Source organism: Strongylocentrotus purpuratus, unplaced genomic scaffold (assembly GCF_000002235.5).
Source record: "Strongylocentrotus purpuratus isolate Spur 01 unplaced genomic scaffold, Spur_5.0 spur5_contig_868, whole genome shotgun sequence".
NCBI classification, from domain to species: domain Eukaryota; kingdom Metazoa; phylum Echinodermata; class Echinoidea; order Camarodonta; family Strongylocentrotidae; genus Strongylocentrotus; species Strongylocentrotus purpuratus.
Genome location: NW_022145577.1, coordinates 200634 through 213258, shown reverse-complemented (window position 1 = coordinate 213258; position 12625 = coordinate 200634). Strand labels below are relative to the sequence as shown.

Genomic DNA, 12625 nt, shown 5'->3' with positions numbered 1-12625 from the left:
TCAAAATGATCAAGAAGTGCCTCAAAAAAGTAAACAAATTTGAGTGACTGGTTTTACCATACTCGTTTTCCCCAATAGACTATAGTGTTATGAAAACCGTTTGGCAAATGCAAGATTTGATTTCGATTTTCAACCATAAATATCTTGATAATCAGACAGGCGATTGGCTTGTAAAAGTCATTGGTTCCTGACTGACCGAAAGGTTTATTATTATCATTGCAGCATGAGCTAAATCTAGGATTTTGTTTCAGAATCTGAGACAAAGTTACTGGATACCTTTAAGGGAAATCAAGCAAGGAAATTGCATCAGTTTAAGGTATAAAATGATTGGAAGGAGTCAGTTACCCCTTCTGAAACCTACTGCAAATGTCACTTCTTGTATTTTTTTTCTGTTTGTCTGTCTTGTGTAACACAAAATATTCCTTGCTCGAATGACTTTTCTCATGCCCTGTTCATATTTAGACAGTTAATTGTTCAAGAAACATATCATTATGAAAGAAACAAAAGATGTAGTGAATTAAATATGTCTGTACGTTGTGCACTATGTATACTCTATGGAGACATTGTTGTGCATAGCTTTGTAATTTCAACAAAATTTCCTCTTGCCATATATATATATACATGTAATATTATACCACATGTATAAAACTTCACAGAGGCAAAGTATTTAATGTGAAACACAGAATATGAATGCAGCAGTATCATCATGATGATTGGATTTCTAAAATGAGAATGACATCCATAGAAAGGGACACTGTGATTGTGGTGTTGATTAAACAACTGTAATATTTAGCATAAAAGATTTGTGGTTGAAATTTCCATGAATAATGTGATGGTTGATTTGTAATATCTACCCAAGGAATTGAAGGAAGACTAGTGTTTCAATAACGCATTTGTTGTTTGCATATAGGTATATTAGTAAGTGCCAATGGTCATAATCAACATGAAGTATATTTCATAATTTGTCTGAACCATTTCTGTAATGTTACTTGTTATAAGTCACATGTATTCTGCCATTCCAATTATGGAAACTAATACCTCAGAGAGTTTTGCGTCCATTAATAGTTGCTCAATTACTTCACATGCTGGTTGTTTTATGTTCAACATTTTGGCCATCTATACAATGAAGCCTCCAATGTTTTAAATGTAACATTGGTTCCATCCATACAATGTAGCCTTTAATGTTTTAAATGTCACATTGATTCCATCCATAATATAGCCTCCGATGTTTTAGATGTCACATTTGTTCAATCCATACAATGTTTTAACCCTACGTTAACTGGGGGGGGGGGGGTCAATTTGACCCCCTGTAGTAATTTCGCTACTCCAAAACCGCGGCAGATATAAAATTTTCCTTTCATGACTTTTTTCTTTCGAGTCTTACGCATCTTTTAAAAGAATTTTTTTTGAAAATCGGACGTATAGTTACAGTCACGTGACCTTTTGTCTTTGCATGTCAGCCCGAAAATCGCTCATTTTTGTGATTTGTGTAAAAAACATATGGAAATGTCATTTTTCCTAAAAAGAGATAAAACAATGTTTTTTTAGTCTTGTTTAAAGTTTAGGTGTTTGTTTTTGGGTCAAAACAGTTGAATTGTAGTTATAAATGAAATAAAACAATAAAACAATAAAATACATAAGTTAAAAAGACAATGAAATGCATAAGAAATTATCAAAACAAGAGATAACATAAGGAATAACTTGGCTCTTCCTTTTTTTTATGTCGTATTATTGTTCCAAATGGTCTAACAAATATATGTAGTGAAAATGAATGCTTAAATATGAATAATTTATGATTTATGGGCAAAAATGTGAATTTTATCACCTTATTTGCATAAATTACTATAAATATGCAAATAAGTGAATTTTTCAAAATTACCATATTATTCTATACACTTCACTTGACATGTATGCAAATTTTCGCGTTAAAATGTCACATTGATTGTATACACTGTGTAGACCCAATATTATGAATTATTGTGTATGATGGAGTCATACTTGATACTTCCATTCGTAAAATATAAACAAGCAATATACTAAGTATTGATATACATGTGGTTTGTATTAGGGAATGATCAATAGCAGTATTATTTACATGTATGTTGATAAACATGTTATATGTCAATAGTTATGATGGAATATTTGAATGATGCCATTAATAATAATTTGGGATGTGTGAATTTCATTGTACATGTATGTGTAAATCTCAGGACGTTGTTTTGTGGGTTCTTTTGGCTTATCTTAAGCTAAATATAATATTGGTATTAGGATATAGTAAGGTGACTGTTGGTTTTGTAGCCAAAAATCATCATAGTATTAAACCTAAGCCATGAAGTATTATACACTAATTCTTGTTTTGTGTGAATGACTTGAAGTGTTGTTTTGAGCAATCATTGTTCAAGCATAAACAAAAGAGCTTTAATGATCACAAACCTGTTAGGGAAGGATAGATATATGAAGAACATTAGAAAGAGGAAGAAGAAGAAGGAGATAACACTGGTAGATGTGATAACTCACATAAAAATACACATGTACTCCAGTCAAGCTGAAGACAAGGATCCAAATGAAATCTAATTATGTGTGCTTTTTTCAAAATATTATTGCCTGTATCTTGTACATACACATGTCCAAATTATGTCGATGAAAATAGAATACACTTTGTGACCATGCAATCAAATATTTTGATCATCCAATATTTAGTTTTTATTTTGTATTTTGTTAGAACAATGGCCAATGAGAAAGGAGAGTATAAAAATGGAATTAATCCCTGGTAAGAGAAAAATTTGTGAATACAAGTTTGAGAAGATACTGTAAACAATTCAATGTAGATTCATATTATAAAAAATAACCTACACACCTAAATTGTGCCCCACCCCCTAAAAAAAAAGCCAAGCCAAAGAGAGAGAGAGTGGGAGTGAGAGAGAGAGAGAAAGAGAATCAGGGGCAGAAAATATACTAAGAAAGGCATGAGAGGAAAGTTACAAATTGTATAGAGATTACAAAGAATAAGGAAATGAGAGGGAGCTCTCATTACTATACTAGAGTGCAAGTGGAGACGGCAATAAACAAAACATGAGAGAGTTAAAAGGAAAGGGTGTATATGAGTAAGCAAGTAGATGTGAGTTTAAATTTTAAAAGCTGGAGTACTGTGGAAAGAGAGAAGGAAGGAAGATCCCTTAATATATAACGGATAAATAAGAGAGAAGTTTGGAATATCCTTTGATATATAAGAGAGAAAAGAGAAATGGTAGACTGGAATATGAAAGAAAATACAAAACGGGCATCTACTGTGAATCCTACTGTCTTCCTTATTCCCTTCCCTAAAACCACTGAGAAACACATGAAAAGTCACTTTTCACTTTCAAACTAAAACAAAAGAGTTATATATATATATATATATATATATATATAGTTCTCTCGGAAATTAATTATGTTTTTAAGAAAAAAAGTCATTGGTTTGGCACTTCATAGAAAGAAAAAAAATCGGCTGCTTGAGAAGTAGCTGGGCAGATTACCGTGAACTTTCGGTTTGGACAGCTTAGCTAGGAGATGGGAGATTTCACATTTGGTTTCGAGATATGTGAAGACGACAGCAATATAGACACTGCTTCTAATGGTAAATATCATTTTGTGTCATGAAATGACAAGGAGTGTACCACAAAATGAACTTTCGATTTAGTATCGTATTTAAACTAACATAAAACATTATGTATGGGACAATGTCTAATATCTTACACGCGTGGCATGGCAAGGCTTAACAATGATATTTTTGACTGATAACTACGGTTTGGGTCTTAAGGGACGTCTTGATGTTCCGAAAAAGGAAGAAATGTGTATTATTGATTTCCAGTAGTCGAGAAAGTAATTGGAAATGACCTACATTTGTATTAGTGAGTCTATGACTATGCATGCATGCATGTTGATGCACTCTATGGCAAGCCAAATGTCCCTTTTATTATATTGTTTGTTGAGTGCATGATTTTCATGTTGTGACACACTTGTGATGACAAATTGAACCAATCTTTATTTGAATGTTTTTGTAAGAGTTTATTCATGTATTCAGGTCAATGACTTTCCAGACAACAAAAATGCATGTTATTTTTATTTTGAGTTTACGATAATAGGGTCTATTAGTCATTTTTTAGTTTAAACAGTGTCTAACATCATCCATCTGCAAGAATCTTCAAATGAATTCGAGAATTGTATGTTGGCTAGAGAGGCAAAAATCTGTTCCTGCAACTCTGAACTGCTTAGAACCATTCTTCGTTAAAGAAAATTTGATATGTTGAAAATGAAGTTAAAAGAATTATATTTCACCAGATATATCCTTTAGATTTTATAGAGAAATGTTAAGGTTTTGCCCCATCCCTCACCCTCCCCCACCTGTTTATGCCTATTCCTATTTTGTAATTAGCTACTAGTCTATATCTTAAGATTATTGTACCAGGTCCACATTGACAGAATAACTCTTATTATATCCCTTATCGTAAGATTGTTGCATTAGAAGTGTACACAACTAGAAAAAGAATAGTTTTACTATAAAAGACGTTTCCTGCCGACTACATCGGAATAGTTCATTTTTTATTGCTGACGTCACGCATAGTACCTATGTGTGACGTCAGCGAGCGTACAGGATTTCAATGCCTAAGCGCTGCACGCACGACCAACTAGCGCGCTCTGTCACAGAGCTCAAGCACATGCAATTTGCGCTGTGCGATAATTGCACTACACTAACGCAATACCGCCAGCTAAATATATTTACATCCTTCAATGTTTCATTTGAGCCGTGCAATTTTCTTGTCATTTCTTTTAGATCTGAATGTAAGATGTGAATGTGAGTATAAGGTTCATGTTATTACAGAAGTGTAGGAACAATACAGATGGAAGGGATATAAAACAAATATAAAATGACTCATTCTCGGAACAAGCTGAAACTATTCGCACTCAGGAACATCATTAGTACTAGTTCATGTTCCTTCGATGCGAATAGTTTCAGCTAGATCCTCGAGTGTCATTGTATATTTGTATATTGCTACTGTAATTCCTACATTTTATATTATATTTTAGATTCTTCTGCAGTTAAAGACCATAGAGGACCAGATGATATAACCTTGAGACCAGCTAAAGAAATCTATATTCCTTACAACGAGACAAGAAATGAGGTAATAAATGAAAGCTTATATACATGTAATAGGAAAGTATACTGGGCATCATTTCATCAAATTGTCGCAAGTACAAAAGTCGCTTTTAAACATCCCTTTGAAACATGTGTTGATTTAAACACACATCTTTTAATAGGATGTCGATAAACTCTTTCTTTTGACGGATTCATGAAATTATGCCCAGGACTAAATGCAGCCATAATCGCTACTGCATTAGTAATAAAATAGTAACATCAAATTTGAAACAAAGTCTGTCACTAATTTGGCATTTCCAAGTTGTAGAAATTGACCAAAGTGGACGAGACTCGGTATGTGTTCTGAAAGTTAAGTAGTCGACCAAAGCTAAAGAGTCAAAAGGAACAAGCCTGTGCTGTTCAAAGTGTATGAGAAATTTCTGACAACACTACCTACCATAACATCAATAATTTTGCATGACCTTTGACCCTTAGGAAAGGAGAATTGTGTGTGTATCATGCGGTGATGTGAACCTGTGCTACCTTCATCCTCAAGATGTAGAAGGAATGATTGAAGAAAAGAGTGACATCAAGGAGGCTATCTCAACACATTCTGATCTCCTGCCGTCTGTTTATGAAGGTAAGCTACATTAGTGAAATGCATAACAATATGTGTCCAGAAAGCGAACTGCAAGTGTTGTTGAAAATCGTGATTTTATCACACAGGATTAGAACAACATCCTTGGTACTTGGTTGAGTAATCCCTTTGGCAGCTCGCTCAGGAAGCTATATTGGGATGATAGGTAAGGGGAGCAATTGCAAGGAGTGCCATAAAGTGCAGGAATGGAGTGTAGACAAAGCATTTGTCAATTTACAAAAAAATATGCTAAGTCCACTACAAGTTACAACCAAGCCAGTAAACTTATACTATGTGAGAGCCTACAGGAGGCTTGCACATTGCTCTAATGGTCGGTAGGGCAGCCTCCTTAAAGTAGGTTATTCCTTTTGCATTGACTGCTGAGCCTGGTAGATGGTTCCAGATCTTTATTGCTCGTGGATAGTAGGAAAACTTGAAGGAGTCAATAGTTGCATCAGGAATAACATACTTCATGAACTTCAGGAAATACATCCTTAGAGCTGGCAAATGAATTTACCATCTTGATTGATAAACTTCTTTCAGATAAATATGTCCAACTTTGAATTAACAAAAATCACTGATCATGCATTTTGCGTTCAGGATGCATCTTTTTGTGCCAGTGCATTTTGCTAAGCTACCTAAACTTCTACTCCATCCATGTTTCAAATTGTTCCAATTAATTCAGCAAAATTCCTCGGAATATTAAGAACACAGTGGAATGAACTATTTTTGACTTTGAAAAGCAACAGCTTTCTTTTCAAGTGTTTGATTTTTTGTCTTCTATCACTTGTTTCACCAAAGTGTCCTAAGATTTATTTAATATTAATAAGAAACATCAAAATAATTTAAACTGAAGTGTAAAGATTAATATTTATATCTTTTCATTTTCATGGGCTGATGGAAGAGTCTTCATTTTTTTCTTCTTGCATACAGGTGGGCTGAAAGTCTGGGAATGTTCCTTAGACTTAGTCCAGTATCTCCAGGACTTGGATCCCATCTCTTTCTCTGGTCAGACTATCCTGGAGCTAGGATGTGGAGCCGGTCTACCAGGGATCTACACTCTGATGAAAGGAGCTACTGTCCATTTTCAAGATTATGTAAGACTACCACTCATTGGATTAAATCAATTTAACTTCTATTTTATTGAAATCACTATTCACGATAAAGAACATTTTCCTGGGAAGTCTAGTTTAACAATAATAATAGTCAGATTTTAAATAGCGCTTAATACATCTCGGACATCTCTAAGCCCTTAACAGATAAACTATTACCCCAGTCATTGGGTTCAGTGCTTGCCTGCACATACTGTGTGCACAATCTCCACTCCCTGGGGAGCATTCCAGCCAGGCGTTACTTGACGCTCAAAAACTGTTTGACCAACAATGACGGTCGCATCCTGCCGGGTACCCGTTTGAACACCTACTGTAGGTGGAGAGTAGCAAGTGTAGATTAATACCTTGCCAAAGGATATTAGTTTCATGTACTGCAGTATATGAGTTAACCAACTGACTGCTTAATTCTCCTATTCTCCATGTATTAAATAGAGGAACCATCTGGTTCCAGCATGCAGTGGGTATTAGCAGTAATTTATTGCCTTTTACAAAATTCTTGACTCATGGTCACAAAAAGTGTCATGAAAGTGCATAACTCTAAGCAATACACATTTTGATGTAAATGCCAGGAATTCTGTCATTGGATTTCATCATGTTCATAAAAGTTGCCCTACCTATTTTGTAAACATTGAACCAATCAGTTAGACAGAGAATTCTTTTCTTTTTCTCAGAATGAAGAGGTCCTGGAACTCCTGACCATTCCAAATGTCCAGCTGAACACCATACCAGAGGTCTACAAAGAGAAATGCCATTTCTTAGCTGGGGATTGGAGTTTAGTGCAAGATCTCCTAATGCAGGAAGGCACCAGGTCTGTCTAGCTTAATATTCTATTTCAAGTACCCTACCCCACCCCCAGACCACCCCTTCCCCCCCCCCCCCCTCCCCCCATTTCATTTGGTTTATTGATACTGGAATGGTTATCAGGAAATGACAGTTTGGGGTTTATTGTCCTACTATCTTCGTTCATATTATGTCTCTTTTTGCGGTTAAATACATATCAATTTATTCTGCTTAGGAGTAATTAGAGTAAATCACTTCTCCAAGCCTTAATATTTATGCAGAAGTTTGTCTTCATTTCTATCTCTCTCATTTCCCTCTGGATGTGTTTTTTTTTCTGTTTTTTTTTTTCTTCTTCATATTTGTCTTTTCTCCCTCATTCCATTCTCCCTTTTCAATCTCTTTTCCTTACTCTCTCATGTCTCCCATTTTCCTTTATCAACATATCACTGTTGCTCTCTCTTTCTCTCTCTAGCTCTCTCTTGAAACCCTTCATCCATGAGCATCTATTGTCTTCTATGACATCTCAAACTCTCTATTTATATTTATAAATATATATGTAATATAAGACTAATTATGTGTATTATACTGATGAGACTGAGTATTTAGTGTCCATGAATGTATTTTAGTGTCATATAAATCTTTTCTCTCGTCCTTCTCTTTCTTATTTCCTGTATGTGTATTACATGTTCCAGGTATGATGTTATTCTGACTTCAGAGACAATATACAGCTTAGACTCCCAACCCAGGCTTTACAACATTATCAGAAGCTTACTCAAACCAAATGGAAAAGTGTATCCTTTATCACATTAGTTTTCAAGCCTGTGGCCTTTCTAGAATTTAAGTTGTTTGTACATTGTACCTATAATTGCATGTGTTAATTGATGGTAAACAATTCGCTATGTTCTACTTTGTAATGAAATTTGAATGCAGAAATCTAACTTTGACACTGATATGAGAGGTTTATTACTGTGTATCTCAATTAAAATGTTTTAGAAGTGTCTGAGTCTCTGAGACATTCTTCTTTTTTGCCTGCTCCTATCCTTTCATTTATTCTCCTGATGTTTGGACTGTAGAATGGTAACAAAGTTTTAGAGTGGCAAATACATCAAGTGTAATACCTGTAGAGTAAATATGACTTGCCCTTTTTCTTGAGTCTCAAATGTTCTTGGATTCGGAAATGTTAGTTTATGGCATGAATTAGAGAGCTTAGAATGCTTCTGTGATCCCAGCCGCAGCTCTCCCTCGTTTGTTAGTATGTCCATCTTTCTCTTTCTCTATCTCTTTCTCATGATTTAAATGATAATCTTCTTCTTAGAATTTAAAGATGATGGTGAGGATTCAAAGAATTTATATGGCACCATATTTAGAAACATTCAAAGGGGCACGCTCCTCTCATGAAGTCCATATTTCATGTTTGCTGAAATATATTTAGTGTTTTGAGGCATCATTTGAAGTGTTCTAGATAGTCAATCGCATGAAGTGTGATTTTAATTGAGTTCTACAAACACCGACCAATGGATGAGAAGACACAGTCTCAAGAATGTTCATTCGAACATGTATAACCTGATAAGACTTGATTATACTTAACCTAAACCATGTTCTAGATTTCTTGCTGCTAAGACACATTACTTCGGTGTAGGAGGTGGGACCAGGCAGTTTGAAGACTTTGTGAGAGAGAAGGGAGAATTTGAAATAGAATCTATAAAAGTTATCAGTCAAGGTGAGGATTAAAAGAGTGTTCTAACTTTGTTAATCTTTTTTTGAAAGCTTTGTGGTAGAAATAGAATGATTTTGAAATAATTGAAATAAATCCAATAGGATTTGTCCCTTGACATTTACCCCAGAAAAATACCAATTCAGACAATTCTTCATTGGACAATGTACCTCTTATTACCATCAGACAACTACTTTCAGACAACTACATCTTTGTCTTATTTTGATATCCTGAGCTGATTCCCATTGCATATGATCTACCATTTCATTTGATCTACCAATATTCTTCATAAAAAAAAATATATTCTTTTTAAATTTATTTATATGACCAAGTTTTGCAGGTTTCTGATCAGTTACTTTCCACATACATAATATGTTGAATTTTTGTTTTCTTTGGTATCTGTTTTTGCCATGTAGGAGTTCGGAGGGAGATACTGGAAATGCGGTTCATACAGCCTGAGAACAAGGGAGCAAAGACGTGAGAACACAGCAAGCAATCCTCAGAGCTTGTTGACTTGATACCTGGAACATAGACCTTGGAGAAATTCATTTCTAAAGGAATGAGGTTTAGACTAAATGAATCAGCTGTGTTTGTTTAATAAAACATCTACTCCTGATGATGGTATTCTGGGTTTATATAATGCTTAATACATCTACAATGTCTATAAGCGCTTTAAAGATATACTATTATCTCAGTCATCAGATTCAAGCTTGCCCGCACGGCGCACGCAATGTATCCACATTCTCTACTATCTGGGGAGAATTTAAGTCGTGCCCCATTTCACAGACGACAGAATTCTTTATAGCAGTTGTTTGAACTCTCTTCCTTTGGCACCTTAATGCTTGAATTCGTGTAGAAGTTCCCTCTCTTCTGTCTCTCCACTAGAAGGCTGCACAATATCTAGATGCATTGGCATCTTGGAAGAGAGACTTGAGAAACGCATGGCCATTGACCCATCTGAGACACTCCCTGCAGGATCTGACCGACCATGGATCACAATAGCACAGTTTTAACAGGCAGCGTACAGGTATGGGGAGGTGCAGGGCGAACATGCACAAGTGGGGATCCATATACTGGTTAGCAGATAGTTAGTGGGCAGGGCCCCTTGACCACGGACCATCTAATGAGCTCCGACATGCTAGCTGACACATGTACTGAGAAGGATCTGGCAGAGGCTAACGACGTGGGTCTTAAAGAGAAGGTTGATTTCTGGGAAAAGGTGAAAATAATTTGTGAGCGTTATTCTTGTATTATGCAAGTGGAAGAACATCAGATACAAAGTATTCCCTGACAAGCATGGCTCTTCAAACGCCTTATATAAATATTATTATATTACTATTATAAATATGGCATGTAACATCATAAAATTTGGGACAGATTTTTATGCCACGTGTTTGTGTAGTCCCATATACAACTTTCTGTATACAGTACTTGTAACTTTACCAAGACTGGGCCAAATTTCTTATCATTTTGATGATTCCAGAACCTTGCAGTGCACACCAATACTTATCAACCTTTTCTGATCGATTCCACAACATTTCTGTCACAATGCAATCACATGACCAGAACTCAACTTTATCTTTTGAAGTCTTACTTTCACTAGAAATTGTAGTTGTGTGATGAATCAACTCTGTGCCTGCTGAGGGCAACAAATAAAACAATCATTGGACTGCCATAGTCATTCATTGTCACACATTCAATATGTTTGTAAACAAAATGGCAGTCCAGAGTGTCCGTCCACAACAAAGAATAGTTTGAAAAAGTATTTACGTGTAAGTAAAATGATAATTACATGTAGTTCATACCTATGACAAATATCACTAAGAGGATTTATTAAATAGATTTATACATCTGGTTAAGTTATCTAATCAGTCCAACCCATTTCAGAAGATGGATATACATGTAATTATAAGCCCATAAAAGACCTTTAAAGGTACTATGTCCCTTTTGCAGCCAACCTCAAATTCTGTAGAACTTTGCAGGAATTATGAATATGTCATGTATGTCCTATCTGTGAAATTTAAACGTTAGCAGTGTCCTCATATTCAAATTATGCAAGGAAACCCGTTTACTTACTAGACTTCACTGTCAGACACTATTGACTGACTGACTGGCTTTTTTTTCTTCTTTGGTAATAACATACATGAAAAGAGTTGTAAAGGGTACATGAGCATTTGTCTACATCAATAACCCACTTCTTGTGATGGCCAAGATTAAACTGATTGAATCTTTGCGGAGCATAAAACGTATGACCATTCGGTACAATTGTCTGAAAATCAAGACTATTACTTTTGGGCTCTATAGCCCTAAAGTCGATTTGACAACTAATAGCCATTAATTTCCCACTCGAAGACATTTTCAAGCCGCACCTTTTTTAGGGAAGTTCTAAATAAGTATTATCTTTCAAATGCAGTTGGAATTTAACTTTTTCATTTTTTTGGCCTGCAAATGGGACATAGTACCTTTAACATAAATACTAGCGCATGTCTATAATTTCTTTAGTGGGCATATGTCTGGGCATTTCCCAACATGTTTCATATTATCTGTGAATTATACGAAGTGCTCGTTCTTTCCAAATTTTTATACAAATAATGAAATCATGTGACAACATTATGATGCATGTATTGTACAGAGAGATAATAATGGAGCTTATGAGCAAGATTTGACTGTAATAAATGCAAGTACATGAAGATGTATTAATGTGTCATATTGATCTTCTGGTTGTAAAGTAGATAGCTGTGATATGTTTGTTGTGTGAGGTTCTTTGAGTGAGGATTTTTTGAGTGAGATTCTTTTAGTGAGTATTCTTTGAGTGAGAGTTATTTGAGTGAGGTTCTTTGAGTGAGTGTTCTTTGAGTGAGAGTCCTTTGAGTGAGGCGTCTTTCAGTGAGGAGTCTTTGAGTGAGGTTCTTTGAGTGAGGAGTCTTTGAGTGAGGGTTCTTTGAGTGAGGATTCTTTGAGTAAGGATTCTTTGAGTGAGGCGTCTTTGAGTGAGGTTCTTTGAGTGAGGATTCTTTGAGTGAGGGTCCTTTGAGTGAGGATTTTTTAAGTGAGGGTCCTTTGAGTGAGGATTCTTTTAGTGAGGGTTCCTTGAGTGAGTATTCTTTGAGTGAGGGTTTGTTGAGTGAGGGTTCGTTGAGTGAGGATTCTTTAAGTGAGGGTTCTTTGAGTGAGGATTCTTCGAGTGAGGATTCTTTAAGTGAGGGTCCTTTGAGTGAGGATTCTTTGAGTGAGGGTTCTTTGAGTGGGGATTCTTTGAGTGGGGG

General features: G+C 35.4%; 1 protein-coding gene across 1 annotated transcript; it reads left to right on the top strand.

Moving 5' to 3' along the window:
• The first annotated feature begins 3483 nt into the window (after positions 1 to 3483).
• LOC100891488 (histidine protein methyltransferase 1 homolog) lies at positions 3484 to 10621 on the top strand. The gene is made up of 8 exons (XM_030975942.1): positions 3484 to 3616; positions 5068 to 5162; positions 5612 to 5756; positions 6687 to 6850; positions 7537 to 7673; positions 8338 to 8436; positions 9250 to 9365; positions 9776 to 10621. Exons 1-8 carry the CDS (start codon positions 3550 to 3552, stop codon positions 9838 to 9840), a joined length of 888 nt encoding a protein of 295 aa, XP_030831802.1. The 5' UTR covers positions 3484 to 3549; the 3' UTR covers positions 9841 to 10621.
• Positions 10622 to 12625: the final 2004 nt, after the last annotated feature.

Bases quoted from the DNA above. Each gene is read 5' to 3' on its own strand.
- LOC100891488 (XM_030975942.1), top strand. From the start codon at position 3,550: ATGGGAGATTTCACATTTGGTTTCGAGATATGTGAAGACGACAGCAAT. The intron at 3,617-5,067 runs GTAAATATCATT...ATTATATTTTAG, and splicing joins TATAGACACTGCTTCTAATG to ATTCTTCTGCAGTTAAAGAC. The intron at 9,366-9,775 runs GTGAGGATTAAA...TTTGCCATGTAG, and splicing joins TATAAAAGTTATCAGTCAAG to GAGTTCGGAGGGAGATACTG.